At 40.2% G+C, this 18036-nt stretch overlaps 1 protein-coding gene across 23 annotated transcripts in view; it reads left to right on the top strand.

The window, feature by feature from the left end:
• The window catches only part of LOC106882118 (uncharacterized), an 87799-nt gene that overhangs the window by 26921 nt on the left and 42842 nt on the right, over positions 1 to 18036 (top strand). For 4 of the 23 annotated variants that reach the window (XM_089342886.1, XM_089342893.1, XM_089342881.1 and 1 more), the window contains exon 1: positions 4407 to 6085. The exons of 9 other annotated variants lie outside the window; for them this stretch is intronic. In XM_089342886.1, the coding sequence (XP_089199012.1) occupies positions 6016 to 6085 (70 nt within the window). In that variant the 5' untranslated portion in view covers positions 4407 to 6015. Of the gene's footprint in view, positions 1 to 4403; positions 6086 to 18036 lie in introns of those variants that run through there. 10 more of the 23 variants (XM_089342888.1, XM_089342887.1, XM_089342897.1 and 7 more) reach the window with 6 other exon arrangements.

Raw genomic sequence — 18036 nt, 5'->3', positions numbered from 1 at the left:
TTGTGTCCTTGAGCAAGTCACTTTATTTCCCGTTGCTCCAGTCTACATAACTGGTGAAAGCGAGTTATACTTGTAATTGAAAAGGGTCCAGCCTTGTCACATTCTGTGTCATGCTGAATCACTCTGAGAACTCTGTTAAGGGTACACATGTCTGTGGAGTACTCGGCCACTTGCATGTTAATTTCATGAGCAGGCTGTTTCAGTAATTGGATCAACTGGAACGCATGTTGCTGTAATCAATGGAGTGCCAGTTTTTTTTGTGTATGTAAATACTTATGGACGTACACATATATTAAAAAAACAATAATGACCAAAACAAAAACTTGTCCCCCCCCACCTACCATCCAACTATTTCACTCTTAATAGTACAATAGACTGTAGTACAGTAGTAGTGGTGGTGGTGGTGGTAGGAGATATTTTTTAGTGAGGTTGTGTTATTTTTTTATCCTAATCCTCAGTGATTAACTCAAGATTAACTGATTTAGTGTGTGGGTGTGTGTATACATGCATATATGAATGTATGTCTGCAAAGGTATGTATGTGTGTGTGTGTGTGTGTGTGTGTGAGTGTATGCATGTGGAAGTGTGTGTGTGTGGGTGTCATAATCTATTCATGAGTTGGAGTTGAGCTGGTGTCAGTCTTACTGACTTCTTGTAACCATGTCCATCCATCCAGCTTCTCCACCGACGGTTTCTTGGCAGGGTCACACGGGGTAGAGTCCTCAGCCCCCACCTCCATACAGAAGCATCTCATTCTGTGTCATGTGTTTTGTTTTTATATACAAGAGCCATTTAGCAATTTATAATTTGAGGGTGATTAGGCTATTATTTCTAGCTGGTTGACTGACCACATAGAGGTAGGTTTCTTTCTTGAGGATTAATTCATTAACTGTCATGTGATGACATAAATCTTCTCTTAATTCCATCCTGACTTTGCCTGACACAACTCCATATTGTAATCTAATCTGCCATCTTGGCACCAATCTCGTTATTTATGTTGCATTTAATTTATAACATTCTTTGTTTTAGCTGTCATGGTTAAGCCCATGCTGGAGTACCAGTTTATATGCTTTAAAAACATCAAGTCTTTTCATATTCCATATTGGGAACAATTCATTAGGCCAGTACAAAAGGTCATTTGGCCAAAGCCACATATTTTGGTCTTATTTGATGGCCTCAGTGATGCATAGAGTTTGTTATTCACAAGAATAATTGCTATAATGAAGACTAATTAATAAGCATGCCCTGATTACTAATGGTCTTCCTACCAGTTCACCTCATCATTGTTTAACATTGGCCTTCTTCGCTGGCTTGGGGTTGGCTAGTTTGACAGGAGATGATGGCCAAGTAGAAGACTACCCCAGGCTACTATGTCAGTTTTGACAGGGATTTTATGACTGGATGCCCTTCCTAATGCCAACCACTCCATAGAGTGGACTGAGTGCTTTTTACATGGCACCAGCACAGGCAAGGTCAGTTTTGGCAAGGTTTTTATAGCTGGTTGCCCTTCCAAATGCCAACCACCCAGCAAAGTGGACTGAGTGCTTTTTATGTGGCACCAGCACAAGAATGGTTTTTACACTTGGATGCCCTTCCAAACACCAACCAATTTACGGTATGGATTGGATGCTTTTTATGTGGCACCAGCACTGGCAGGGTAACCAGGTAACTTGCAAGACAAAGATCCTTTGTGAGGGGAGGGGCCGGAGGAATTGGGGCAATAATAATAATAATAATAATAATAATAATAATAATAATAATGCTTCCTACTACAGGGACAGGGCTTGAAATTTGTGGGGAGAGAGTCAGTCAATTACATTGACTCTAGTACATGTGTTGTTCTCTGTTCCACCCTCACAGCTGTTGATCTCACTACTACTACTACTACTACTACTACCACCACCACCACCACCACCACCACCACCACTACTAGTGGCAGCAGATCAATTCTTTTATAAGACATACTGTAGTGATAGGATTCTGTTGGTGACAGCTGCAGCTGTTATGTGCACTCACACCTGCACACACACACACACACACACACACACACACACACACACACACCCACACACGTGCACACACACACACAACTGCTACCATCATCATCATCATCATCAAGAACCTGTCTAGTCAGTACACATATAATGTACTGACTGACTACCTCCCTCCCCCTCCCTCCCACTCTCTCTCACTCTCTACCCCTGCCCACCACCACACCAAAGACACTCTCTTCCCCCTTCACCACCCTGTCCTGCCCTCAACACTATGGTCACAGAAAAAGTGATGTATCCTTTTTAACCACCATGACCACCACCACGGGCTAAACAGTAACAACATTAATAGCATGAGGATCCTCTTGCATGAGAATCTCTATAGGGTCATTCAACCTGCCAGAAACAGCAGTCAATCCACCCTGCCATCTCAGGAATAGGAAGGCCAATTAGTGTAGTCTTAGATACAATGTGTAAAATATGCAAATGTAGGCAGCTTGGTCACAGCTTGAACTTGTCTGAGCAGAATGTCTGCCAGATCAGTGCTGACTACTACTACTACAAACAATCCCACAAAGTCAGTTACCTCAGCTCTTATTCTATCGGTCATTTTTGCCGAACTGCTAAGTTACGGGGACGTAAACACACCAGCATCAGTTGTCAAGCGATGTTAGGGGGGACAAACACAGACACAAACATATACACACACATACATATATGCGACGGGCTTCTTTCAGTTTCCATCTACCAAATCCACTCACAAGGCTTTGGTCGGCCCGAGGCTATAGTAGAAGACATTTGGCCAAGGTGCCACGCAGAGGGACTGAACCCGGAAGCATGTGGTTCGTAAGCAAGCTACTTACCACACAGCCATTCTTACACCTACATGTACAAAAAAAAAAAAAAAGAATACCAGGATGGTCATATCTGGAATGTCTTTGATCAAGGCTATGTGACACTGCTATCCTTGCCCTAAATGCTAGAAATTCCAATACATTTTTCAGTGAATTCCTTCTTGAATTCTTCATTGATTCCACACAAAGGCAACAGTTGTCTGTGAATCTTTCTCAGGTCCATCTTTCCATCTTTATATTTCTGCTGCAAACGATGGAATTGGTGCCTGGCACTGGCAGAACTGGTTATCTCTTCTACAACATATGTACAGTCATCATCATCATCACCACCACCATCATCCATCTGTTGTTTGTAATCCTGTTTTTTCTTCTTTCAGAGGAACAGTGTCCAGTGATCAGCCTTCTACATACACACATAGACATGTTTGTACAAACATATATATATATATACACACTTAGACACTTATACAGAGAGAGAGAGAGAGAGAGAGAGAGAGAGAGAGAGAGAGAGAGAGAGAGAGAGAGAGAGAGAGAGAGAGAGTTTGTTTGGTTTTCTGCCGTATATTTTGTGTAAGCATGTCAGGTCAATCTCATTAATTTTTTTGTGGACAAAGAGAATAACAAACTGTATTTACATCTATTGCAATTTCTGCAGCAAAAGTTTTGAAAATTCCTCTTCTTTATCTTTGGTATTCAAATATGCCTTGTATTACACATAGTTTATATATATATATATATATATATATATATATATATATATAATGTGTGTGTGTGAACATAAGCATACACACATACACATGCATATATATATATGTATACACATGCATATATGCATGTATGTATTTGTGTGTGTGTGTATAGATATAGATACTACATACATGTATATATTTCTGTATACATGTGTGTGTGTGAGCACATACGTAGACACACGCACACACACACACACACACACACGTGTATGCGTATACATTTACCCTAAGTTTTGGAGGGGAAGGAAGTTACAGAAGGCATTTAGTTACCAAAACCCTCCTGCCCATCTCCCGCTTCGACCCTTCTCTCTCTCTCTCCCCCACTCTTGGCTGCAGTTTCACCTATTTTTGAGGTTTTCATGGTGGTGGTGGTGGTGGTGGCGGCGGCAGCGGCGTTGATGGTGGCGGCAATGATGATGATGGTTGTGGTGGTTGTGTCGGTAGTTACATAACAGAAGGATGTCGAAGATTAAGTTCAGCACATCTCATTGGCAAGAAGTTAAAGAGCACTCACACCACCACCACTACGACTTCTACAACCATGAAGACTACCACAACCACCACCACCACCACCACTATCACTTTGACAGTTATCCCCCCCCCCTCAGTATCACTAGCTATACCATCATTGCCACTACCCCCAATGCTATAATCACCACCTCCACCACCATCCCTACCACCATTAGAATCTACTCCTGTTTATTGTTATTCTCAATGTCCTCTTTGACTTCATTTCTGTAATGGAAGTGGGGGGGGGGATTATGAGGGTGGTGGGTTGTGAGGAGAGGAGGGAAAGGCTGGACGGTGTGGGGTGGGGAGCATGGGATGTAGTGGGAGATAGAAAGACTTGGTGCAAGAAACGATGGGGTGGGTGTGTGGGGAGTGATGGTGGCATAGGGGTGGAGGTGGATAAAACAGGGGGTGAGTGTTCTCTCACCCCATCATGACCACCACACTCTCTCTCTCTCTCTCACAACCATCTCAACATTCTACCTCCTCTTCCACCTCCACCACCACCACCATCCTCACCCAGTAAGCCCAGAGTATTTCTTCCACAAACAGGGACTATAGCGTGACCAGGAACAGTAGCAGCATCACCACAGAAGGAGCCAACACCTGACCCCCCTCCAGCCCCACCCTGCACACTTCTTTACACTCCACCCCACCAAATGTAACAGAACACGCTGCACCACAGTAATGACGGCCAGCTGCACCATGTCTGCGTTTATATACACCCACAGCAATAATGAGGGCGGCAGTATATAACATAACTCACACCAACACACATATATATATATACACACATACACACACATACACGTATGTATGTGTATATATACGTATATATTTATGTGTATATGCAGACCCACAGACCTAGTTTAGGGAGGTTTCACATGTTCTGAAAATAAGATGGGGTGGCCATGGCTAGATTGCTTTGATCATAGATCTGTTTGAGCCACGTTGACTTATGGGCTAAACATATACACACACACACACACACCATACATGCCAAGGCATACATTTGTATAGAGAAGATGAACAATAGAGAGGCTGGCACACACACACACACACACACACGCTGAGGCAGATTGTGTTTTACACACATACTGACAGATGTATATAGACAGACTGTTCTAGATAGTTATATAAGCTAGACTGATAGACAGACAGATGCCAACTCAGCTAGATTCCTTGATAGACATACAACTCGGGTGCCATCAATTTGACTTCCAAAACTTGGAGGAAGAAACTGGCAAAGGAAATGAGTGTGTAGTCGATATATATACATACACATATATATATATGAATATGCAGACAAATAGATATAAACAGACATACAAACACACACACACGCATAGAGAGAGAGGCATAGACAAACAGACAGATTTACAGGTAGATATAGAGACAAACAGACAGACAGATATGTAAATTGGATAGATTTGATTCTTTACATAAAATCTGTTGCAATCCCATGATGTGTTAGCAACTAAAAAAGTGGAGAGAGAGAGTTCTGAGATAAAGGTAATGCCAGTTTACCCCGAGAGAGTTGCCTGTTAACATTTTCAGTTTCCTGCAGAAACAAAATACGAAATAAAATTAAAAAAAAATTAAAAGCAATTGGAAAAAATTTTACAAAATTTCGAAGAATGGAATCTAATCAACAAATTTTATAGAAATTAAATTTCTTTGATTCCCTTTTAATGTTACTGAATACCTGCAGAAACAAACAAAGAAAAATCAGGAAGAAAAACCCCCCAAAAATACAGGAAAAGTAAAAATTACCAAAATATTCACAAAAATATTGATGGAAAAGAATTTAAGGAGCAACTTTTGGATAAATTTTACGTTTCGTTTTTGAAATCCAAAACAGAAGAAGAAATATTCTGGAGTGGAACTGTGTGTGTGAGTGTGTTGGTCATAAATGGCTAAGGCTGATCTTCCTGAATCTCCTGAGGATCTTTTACGTCTTCATCAACAACTTGTTTGGCTTGGTAAGGAAGAGGAAGTGGTGGCTTACATTACTTGCTTTTCTTTTTTTCTCATTTTATGTTGTTTTTATTCCTTCTCGTTCATCCATTCCTTCCTTCCTTCCTTTCTCTCTTTCTCTTCATTCACTTTTGTTTGTTTCTTCAGTTATTTCATTCCTCATTAACCAGACTTACAGGAATGCAACAGTTGCATGTCTTATTTTCTTTGTAGTGTAGTTTACTGTTGTTTGTGTATACATACATACATGTGTATATATATATATATATATATATATATATATATATATATATATATATGCTTTTATGTATGTTATATATATATGTATTTATATATGTGTATATTTGTGTGTGAATGTGTGTATATATATATATATATATATATATATGCTTTTATGTATGTTATATATACACATACATTTTTATGCTAGCATGGAAAATAGACATTAAACAATGATGATGGTAATCATATATATGTGTGTGTGTTTGTGTATATATGGATAAAAATGCATAACAATTACGTCCAGATTACAAATATTTTAGAAACGAATTCAGACACCTAGATGTCATTTGAAAATTTTAAAAATCCTTTCCATTCTGGTTCTGAAGAGCTGGTTCTGATGTGGATGGGCTCTACACTCATGAAACTTCAAGTAATGTGCAACTCAGTCATACTTATAACCTCAACAAATGTATTATATACTTTACTTCTTTCTTGCATTTGTTTGCCTCACTCATGTTTATATATGTACACACACATACATGTGGATGTGTGTGTGTGTGTGTGTGTGTGTGTATATATATATATGTAGTTGTGGCTGATGCCAGTGCCACTGTACTTGCACCTGTACCAGTGGCATGTTAAAAACACCATTTGAGCATGGCCAATACCAGTGCTGCCTGACTGGCTCCCGTACCAGTGGCATATAAAAAGCACCATTTGAGCGTGGTCGATGCCAGTGCCGCCTTACTGGCCCTCATGCTGGTGGCATGTAAAAAGCACCCACTACACTCTCAGAGTGGTTGGTGTTAGGAAGGGCATCCAGCTGTAGAAACTCTGCCAGATCAGATTGGAGCCTGGTGCAGCCTCTTGGCTTGCCAGTCCTCAGCCAAACCATTCAACCCATGTCAGCATGGAAAGCAGATGTTAAACGACGATGATGATGATGATTATATATATATATATATATATATATATCCATAAAAATGTCTTCTGTGAAATGTGTTCTTACACCATGTTTTGTGGTTTCCAAAAACATTTGGAGGTTATTGTTTGTGGTGGTGGTGGCCTGTTGGGTTAAATGAGTCTCAGGCACCCTTATTGCTCTGCCACCCCTATTGCTTTGCAGGGGGATAGAAGGTGTCGGGCAAAGGTTTGGTTGGGTGTCTGTTTGTGTGTGTGTGTGTGTGTGTGTGTGCATGCGTCCTTGTGTGTTTGTGTGTGTAGGGATTTACCTGTTGTAAACAATGCTGTTTCCATGAACACTGTTGGCACCCTGTATTGTAAAGGGGGGCGGGGTAGTTTGTGACGGGTTGTAAGGAGGTAGTGGTAACCACCACCACCACCACCACTACTACTGTTGCTACTGCTGCTATCATCCATTCAAATTGTAATTCATACCATCTGGAATCATTTACAGATTCACTTTGTGCTCTCCCCACCTCCAATCCCACGAGAGGCCTTCCTGTGTGATTTGCACTTCTAATTAGATATATAATTGGCCTCAGTTAGTCTTTCTCTCTCTCTCTCTCTCAACCCCTTTCAACTGCATCCATCATACAACTTCCTCCACCACTGCCACTAGGCAGAGGAAGACCCTCACCTCCTCCTCTCCTGCTCTTCCTCACCAAAGGGAAGCTGTTGGGTCACTGGTAAGTGGAGTGGATGGGTGAGTGGAGGGAAGGTGTGGTTACTAAATGGACCGATCTTGACTCTGGAGGAAGAGGACAGTTGTCCTTGCTGGGTCACAGACATCTTGTGCTTTTGTGCCTCCAACCTGAATAATCTTAGGTGGTTACCTACCCCCATCCCTTTTCAACAGTGAGGTGGGGGGGGGGTCTTTTCTTGTTATTTTGTTTCTTATTATTCACCCCCAGGAGATTTTAACTTTTTTATTCAAAAGTAATGCCCTCCTTTCTTTAATTTGGGGTCGTCCTGTATCCAACATTTTGAGCCCTTGTGGACAACAACAACAACAACAATAATCCTTGCTACTGGAAGCACAAGGCCTGAAATTTGGGTGAAGGGATTCAGTCGATTACATCAACCTCAGTGCGTAACTAGTACTTATTTAATCGACCCCGACAGGATGAAAGGCAAAGTCGACCCCAGCGGAATTTGAACTCAGAATGTAGTGACAGGCAAATTACCGCTAAACATTTTGCCCAGTGTTCTAACGATTTTGCCAGCTCGCTATCTTAACAATGATAGTAATAATAATAATAATAATAATAATAATAATAATAATAATAATAATAATAATAATAAACCTTTCTATTATAGGCACAAGAACTGAAATATTGGGGAGGGGACAGCTGGCAGAATTGTTAGCATTTCAGGCAAAATGCTTAGTGGCATTTCGTATGTCTTTACGTTCTGAGTTCAAATTCCACCGAGGTCAACTTTGCCTTTAATCCTTTTGGGGGTCGATAAAATAAGTTTCAGTTGAGTCTTGGGTCGATGTAATTGACTCATCCCCTCTCCTGAAATTGCTGGCCTTGTGCCAAAATTTGAAATCATTATTATTACAGGAGCTCTTTAAGTGTTCATTAATTAAAAATAAAAAATGCATTAAAGTGTGATTGTGGGGAGATTTGGCTGTTATGTCTAGCAGGTTAAGCTACCACCAAAGATCCTCTACTCCTGGCCTCGTTAGCTCATCAAACCATCATAATTAGAACTAGATAATGACTCAGTATCATACTTAAATACATTACCATCATTAGAACACTTCGTTTATGTTGATTGCCTTCCTGCTGTGCCATGACGAATGACCGACCGAACGTAACGTCTCTGTTTATAATTCCAGGTCATCTTGGTTTAGTTCAGGACCAACACATTTCTAGTTTATTAGTGTCTCTTCACTGACCTTTCTCCTCACACTGGTTGGTCATGGAAACGATGCCAGGTTATTACAACATGTCTTCCACTCAAGGTTTGCCTTAGGTCAGAGTTTAATGTGTTTAACTCTTTTAGCATCCAGATTAGGCTGTCAAGTGCTAATCCGTATTCATTCACAATGTTTTGAATTAATGCTGGATTATCTCATAGCTTTGAGATTTCAATGATGTGATTGTTTATTTTTAGAATGACATTGTAGGATAAGTGTGAGAGGCTGGATCTGGCCAGTGTGAACATAAACCACATAGAATATTTGGGCTGGACATGGCCAGTTTAAATGCTTAAGGGTTTAATGTAATATACCTTGGAGGAAGGGACAGTGTCCCAGGGCGTTCTTGGGTCCTCCTGGACTAGTGGCACTGATCTAATTGGTGGGTCTTCTTTAATTGCTAATTGGTTGTGTTACAAGAAAAATGGGCTGGGAAGGAATTTCAGCAAGGGGGAGGGTGTGGTGGTGAGGAAGGATTGGACATAGGTGTCCCGTCCAGTGGGGAATGTCTATGCTACTAGAAATAGAGGCCAACCGTCCCTCATTGTATCCTGACATTTTAAATAAAGTAACATTACATTGGAGAGTGTGGTCCTATGCAGCTTTAAACCGACGGGGATGGTCACAACTGGAAGATCTTTCATAATAGATCTGTCGAATGAGGGTTGATTTGGAACTGAACACCCCCGCCACCCCACCCCGAATCTATTTGTAATATTACTCTTAATCCACCCTGTAATAGTATCCCATCCTCTTCTGGACCAATCTTCTGCAATTAACTAATTAATTGCCCAATCAGGAATGTCTGTTGTTGTTGTTGTTGTTGTTGGAATTGTTGTCGTCATTATCAGACACTCTTCATGCACACATATGCACGCACACACACACACACACATGCACATACACACTCACTCATTGACACTCAATGCACAACACACACATCCATTTACACATGCTCATATACACACGCTCATTGTGCACTCACGCATGCTCACACACACATTATCCTTACATGTAAGAACAATGAGAACCATAGAAATGTCTTTTTCCAATGTTCTCCCATCAGTCCCATTCCCTTCTATATCCCTTCTCTATTCTTGAAACCCACCCGCTAACACACACACACACACACACATTATCTGAATGTCTTGTCAGATAATGAATGGGTTAAGGGTTCACCATTGTTGCTGATTAGGGCATCAGTAGGCCTGAATTTGACCCCAGTCAAAAACAATCCAGCTGTGACCATCTCTTTTTTTGAAACATAGTTTATCTTGGATTACATTTCCCAATACTGGGAGGGTCATTACACAAATGATAACACACGCACTGGTTCATGATCACTTCTTTATTGTTAGTCGATTGGTTAATCATTTTGTTGTTTGGTTGGTTAATCAGTTAATAAAGAAATGACAACAAAGAAGTGATGCTGAACCAGTGTGTGTGTTATTACTACTGGTGTAGTGACCCACCCATGACACCAACAAGATTTGTTTTGACGAATTCACATCAGGAATCTTGCAAACCAAATATGAAAATAGAATTGTTCTGTATGTTTCTCCTCTAACCTAAAGCTAGCAGAATGGTATTTGAGAGAGATTTGACTGCTATTTCTAGCAGTTTCTTAGTGCTCCTTCATGTTGCTGAAGAAGGTGAAACATAAACGTCAGTGTTTGGCTGCGGAGGAGGAGGTGGGTGAGGGTTGGTAGTTTGTCTGTGGTGGCGCCAACCTGTCTGTTGAAGGAGGAGACAGACCATGTGGCAGCAGAAGGTTTTTATGACAGAGAAAGAGAGAGAAACAGAGACAAGCTGACAGGTCTTGGAGAAAAATCTTCTCCTTCTTCCACAGCAATTTCTTTGGTGGGAGTTGGGGCGGGGGGTGGAGGTGATGATGATGGAGGGGAGGGAATAACAGACTTCCCTGTTTTTTTTTTTATTCTTCAACTTTTCTTCCTCTTTCTCCTGCTTTCGACCCAGGATACTGAAGTAGTAAAATGCTTGTTAAGATAATGGTACTGTGTACTGCTTGTCTGTAATATATAAAATACACACACACACACACACACACACACACTATATATATATATATATATATATATATATATATATATATATATATATGATATCTGTGTGTGTATGATATACGTATGCATGTATCTATATATGTGTACAGTTATACTTCCCCACCTCTGACAATACGTGTGTGTGTGTGTGTATGTGTGTGTGTGTGTGTGTACATATATTGATATATATAAGGATATTATTGTTTATAATAATATCAGTGGCTTAGCATGTGTAAAAAACCATAAAGGTAAAATCATCAATTAATAATTAAGGGGACTAATAGGCAGTACTAGCATGCTAAACATAACAGTTAAAATGAGCCAAACCACAAATTTTCATCTAAACACAAAGGTGAAGCTGGGCAAATGAACAAAAACCCCAAATCCTCAAAAATAATCGAAAATTGAAAAAGTTCAATTTTCGATGTGGTTTGAATCATTTTGACTGCTATTTTACCATGCTGGTACTTCCTGTAGTACCTTTAATTCATCATCATCGTTGTTTAATGTCTGCTTTCCATGCTGGCATGGGTTGGATAGTTTGACTGAGGGTTGGCAAGCTAGAAGGCTGCACCAGGCTCCTGATCTGGTAAAGTTTTTACAGCTGGATGCCCTTCCTAACGCCAACCACTCTGAGACTGCAGTGGGTGCTTTTTACGTGCCAGTGGCACAAGGGCCAGTCAGAGCCCACTGGCATTGACCATGCTTGAATAGTGCTTTTTACGTGCCAGTCAGGCAGTACTGTCATCGGCCACGACAATGACTTCACTTGCCTCAATAGGTCTTTGCAAGCATAGTTTATTGCCCAATGATTGAAGAGTACTCTTAGATGGGCTGGTTATGCTGCACTGGCCTAGGCCACGGTTACAGTCTCACTTGGCTTGCCGGGTCTTCTCAAGCACAGCATGTCTCCAAAGTCTCGGTCACCTGTCATTGCCTCTGTCAGGCCCAACGTTTGACGGTCATGCTTCACCACCTCATCACATGTCTTCCTGGGTCTCCTCTTCCATTGGGTCCTTCAACTGCTAGGGTGAGACACTTTTTCACATAGCTGCCCTCATCCATACGTATCACATGACCACACAGTCATCTCTTGCACACCATATCTCATGCTTTTTATGTCCAATTTTTCTCTCAGGCTGCTTACACACCCAGTGGAGTATACTGGCTTCGTTCCTTGCAAGCTTACGCACATCCTCAGCAGTCACAGCCCATGTTTCACTGCCGTATTATTTCATTACATAATGTAGTCCATTGCAGATGTGTTTTATGTGAGAGATAGAAATAAGATAGGTTCGTCATGGGTGGATTGCATGATGAAGGGTGACTGGTGGTGGGGTTGGGGTAAACTGTAACAACAACAACACCTTTCTTGAAGGTGGTGATGGGGGGGGGGTAACCTATTCATTGATGGTTTCTGTTTATGTCAGGGTTGTCTGTCAAGTTTATTGGGGAGGGTGATGTGGGGTGGATAAAGGGTAGCCGAGATGGAGTGGATACGGTGTGGTGGGTGGGGGTAAACGAAGGTTTGGGGTGGGGGTAAACGAAGGTTTGGGGTGGTGGTGTTAAATACCAATTATCCCAGCAGCTTGATGTCAGGTGGGGGTGGGGGTTGCTGGGCCCCTCTGAGACTTAAAACATGGCAGTTCACAACTGGAAGATAAAAATCTTCTGTAAGATTGAAGAACTACAACAGCTGGGAGCTGGGTGGCGGAGTGGGTGGGGGAGGGGGTTGGTGTGCGCCTCTGAAGAGGGATTGTGTAATTCTGCTGAAAATGAGCAAAGGAGGAATGTATATACGTGTGTGTGTGGGTGAATAAACATACCTAGGTAGACTGGAGCCTGGTGCAGCCTTCCACTGTGCCAGTCCAGTCAAACCATCCCACCCATGCCAGCATGGACAATGGACGTTAAATGATGATGACTGACCAGTGACTAAACAGTGACATGGAAGGACATGGCTGGGGTTAAACAACAACAACAACAGCAACCATTAATGGAAGAGGTTGTGAAGTGTGGGGGGTTGGGGGTGAGTTAGCTGACCAATGTGGGAGATGGCCCTTAACGTTGAAGGCAGAAACTGAAGCCTGGCATCAGATGGTGTCTCTATCTTGGGATCAGTTGTCTCTATTGTAACCAATGGAGACATCAATGGGTGAGGGAGGAGATGTGGTGGATGGTGGGGGAGGGAGTGTACGCCACCACCACCACCGCTGTGTTTATGTTACTCAATGTTGATGTTTTTATTTAATGGTTTTTGTGGAGAAATTAACGTATTCAATGTTATCAAATGACAGGCAGTTGTAGACACACACACACACTCATATATATACATACTCTTACACACACACACACACACACATATGTATTATGTTACTTGTGGTGGTTGTGGGGGGGGGGGAGTATGAAGAAGGAGTTGGTCTTCGCGATCTGTTAACATAGTTGTAGTAGTAGTAGTGGTGGTGGTGGTGGTGGTAGTAGTAGTGTAAGTTTTCTGAGTTCATAAGATTGGTTGGTCAGTGATCGGTCAGTCAGGTTTCTCTGGTCATGCAGAAAAAAATGAAATCATAATTAACTGATCCTCCTGTATTTTTTTTACCCAAAGCCAAGAACTTGCAGCATCCCCTCATGTGTATATGTGTGTATATATGCGTGTGTGTGTGTATGTATTTATGTATATATATATGTATGTATGTATGTATGTAGATGTCGGTATACACAGCATGGGAAAGAAGAGAAGGGGGGGGGGAAGATGGTGTGAGTGAAGATTTTGGTATTTCTTCTGCTATTTCTGTTGAACAAAATACACCCTTGTTTCCTACAACTGAGTTTTTAAAAAATCGTTCTTGATATAAATACACAGTGAGGTGTGGGTGTGTTGTGCATGCGCGCACGTGTGTGTGTGGGTGTACATATATACATATTTGTACGTATGCATAAACATACACATTCATAAAAGCCATTCACATTTCTCAGTAAATTCTTTGTCTTTAGAGTACACAACTACATTTACAATATTATAGTGGCGGGGGGGTACACACACACACACACACACACACACACACACACACACACACACACACACACTTCTTTGCAATACACAAATTCACAATCTATGCTTCACTTGTTTAGAGTGATGTATGTATGTATGTATGTATATATATATATATATATATGTATATATATATATATTTCCATGGCTATGTTCTACCTGTTCCACTCCTATATATATATATTTCCATGGCTATGTTCTACCTGTTCCACTCCTATATATATATTTCCATGGCTATGTTCTACCTGTTCCACTCCTATATATATATATTTCCATGGCTATGTTCTACCTGTTCCACTCCTATATATATATTTCCATGGCTATGTTCTACCTGTTCCACTCCTATATATATATATTTCCATGGCTATGTTCTACCTGTTCCACTCCTATATATATATATTTCCATGGCTATGTTCTACCTGTTCCACTCCTATATATATATATTTCCATGGCTATGTTCTACCTGTTCCACTCCTATATATATATATTTCCATGGCTATGTTCTACCTGTTCCACTCCTATATATATATTTCCATGGCTATGTTCTACCTGTTCCACTCCTATATATATATATTTCCATGGCTATGTTCTACCTGTTCCACTCCGATATATATATATTTCCATGGCTATGTTCTACCTGTTCCACTCCTATATATATATATTTCCATGACTATGTTCTACCTGTTCCACTCCTATATATATATTTCCATGGCTATGTTCTACCTGTTCCACTCCTATATATATATTTCCATGGCTATGTTCTACCTGTTCCACTCCTATATATATATATTTCCATGGCTATGTTCTACCTGTTCCACTCCTATATATATATATTTCCATGGCTATGTTCTACCTGTTCCACTCCTATATATATATATTTCCATGGCTATGTTCTACCTGTTCCACTCCTATATATATATATTTCCATGGCTATGTTCTACCTGTTCCACTCCTATATATATATTTCCATGGCTATGTTCTACCTGTTCCACTACTATATATATATATTTCCATGGCTATGTTCTACCTGTTCCACTCCTATATATATATATTTCCATGGCTATGTTCTACCTGTTCCACTCCTATATATATATATTTCCATGGCTATGTTCTACCTGTTCCACTCCTATATATATATATTTCCATGGCTATGTTCTACCTGTTCCACTCCTATATATATATATATTTCCATGGCTATGTTCTACCTGTTCCACTCCTATATATATATATTTCCATGGCTATGTTCTACCTGTTCCACTCCTATATATATATTTCCATGGCTATGTTCTACCTGTTCCACTCCTATATATATATATTTCCATAGCTATGTTCTACCTGTTCCACTCCTATATATATATATTTCCATGGCTATGTTCTACCTGTTCCACTCCTATATATATATATATTTCCATGGCTATGTTCTACCTGTTCCACTCCTATATATATATATATTTCCATGGCTATGTTCTACCTGTTCCACTCCTATATATATATTTCCATGGCTATGTTCTACCTGTTCCACTCCTATATATATATATTTCCATGGCTATGTTCTACCTGTTCCACTCCTATATATATATATTTCCATGGCTATGTTCTACCTGTTCCACTCCTATATATATATATTTCCATGGCTATGTTCTACCTGTTCCACTCCTATATATATATTTCCATGGCTATGTTCTACCTGTTCCACTCCTATATATATATATTTCCATGGCTATGTTCTACCTGTTCCACTCCTATATATATATTTCCATGGCTATGTTCTACCTGTTCCACTCCTATATATATATATTTCCATGGCTATGTTCTACCTGTTCCACTCCTATATATATATATTTCCATGGCTATGTTCTACCTGTTCCACTCCTATATATATATATTTCCATGGCTATGTTCTACCTGTTCCACTCCTATATATATATATTTCCATGGCTATGTTCTACCTGTTCCACTCCTATATATATATTTCCATGGCTATGTTCTACCTGTTCCACTCCTATATATATATATTTCCATGGCTATGTTCTACCTGTTCCACTCCGATATATATATATTTCCATGGCTATGTTCTACCTGTTCCACTCCTATATATATATATTTCCATGACTATGTTCTACCTGTTCCACTCCTATATATATATTTCCATGGCTATGTTCTACCTGTTCCACTCCTATATATATATTTCCATGGCTATGTTCTACCTGTTCCACTCCTATATATATATATTTCCATGGCTATGTTCTACCTGTTCCACTCCTATATATATATATTTCCATGGCTATGTTCTACCTGTTCCACTCCTATATATATATATTTCCATGGCTATGTTCTACCTGTTCCACTCCTATATATATATATTTCCATGGCTATGTTCTACCTGTTCCACTCCTATATATATATTTCCATGGCTATGTTCTACCTGTTCCACTCCTATATATATATATTTCCATGGCTATGTTCTACCTGTTCCACTCCTATATATATATATTTCCATGGCTATGTTCTACCTGTTCCACTCCTATATATATATATTTCCATGGCTATGTTCTACCTGTTCCACTCCTATATATATATATTTCCATGGCTATGTTCTACCTGTTCCACTCCTATATATATATATATTTCCATGGCTATGTTCTACCTGTTCCACTCCTATATATATATATTTCCATGGCTATGTTCTACCTGTTCCACTCCTATATATATATTTCCATGGCTATGTTCTACCTGTTCCACTCCTATATATATATATTTCCATAGCTATGTTCTACCTGTTCCACTCCTATATATATATATTTCCATGGCTATGTTCTACCTGTTCCACTCCTATATATATATATATTTCCATGGCTATGTTCTACCTGTTCCACTCCTATATATATATATATTTCCATGGCTATGTTCTACCTGTTCCACTCCTATATATATATTTCCATGGCTATGTTCTACCTGTTCCACTCCTATATATATATATTTCCATGGCTATGTTCTACCTGTTCCACTCCTATATATATATATTTCCATGGCTATGTTCTACCTGTTCCACTCCTATATATATATATTTTCCTGTGCTCTTCCTTCAGTGTTCTGTTGAGTTAAAACCAAAAATGACTCTGGCAAAGGTAGCAATAATTTTTTCAGGTTCAATTTTTCTCATTCAGTCGATGGGCCAGTTGGGTAAACCTATCAATAATGAACCTATAATGACGACTGGAAACAGCTGTAAGTCAAATTTACTACAATAAAGAAAAATATGCAATGACCAAAATTTTGGAGAGGTCCAGTTGATTAGTTCGACCCCAGTATGCAACTGGTACTCAATTTATTGATCCTGAAAGGATGAGTAGACCTTGGCAGAATTTGAACCCACAATGTAAAGACATGAAATATCGTTAAGCATTTTGCCTGACGTGCTAACGATTCTGCCAGTTTGCCACCTTGGTTGTGGTGGTGGTGGTGATTACAGTATTGATGGCAATGGTGATGATGATGGTGGTGGTAGTGGTGGTCACTATTGTTGGTGATGGTGATGGTGATGATTTAGTTCAGTGAAACAATGCAGCTTCTGCTTAAAGGGATGTTTTTTACTTAAATGGCAGCAGAACCAACCAGAAGACATCCACCACCACCACCACCACCACCACCACCATTATTGCTTCTGACCCACAGTTGCTAGGAGAGGAGAAAGGATAGGATGTTTGGGGATGGGAAGGGGGTTGGCATGTT

This window comes from Octopus bimaculoides, chromosome 26 (genome assembly GCF_046866305.1).
Source record: "Octopus bimaculoides isolate indiv1 chromosome 26, ASM4686630v1, whole genome shotgun sequence".
In the NCBI taxonomy this organism is placed as follows: Eukaryota; Metazoa; Mollusca; class Cephalopoda; order Octopoda; family Octopodidae; genus Octopus; species Octopus bimaculoides.
The sequence above is the reverse complement of the archived record's forward strand: the minus strand, read 5'-3'. Positions and strand labels throughout refer to the sequence as shown.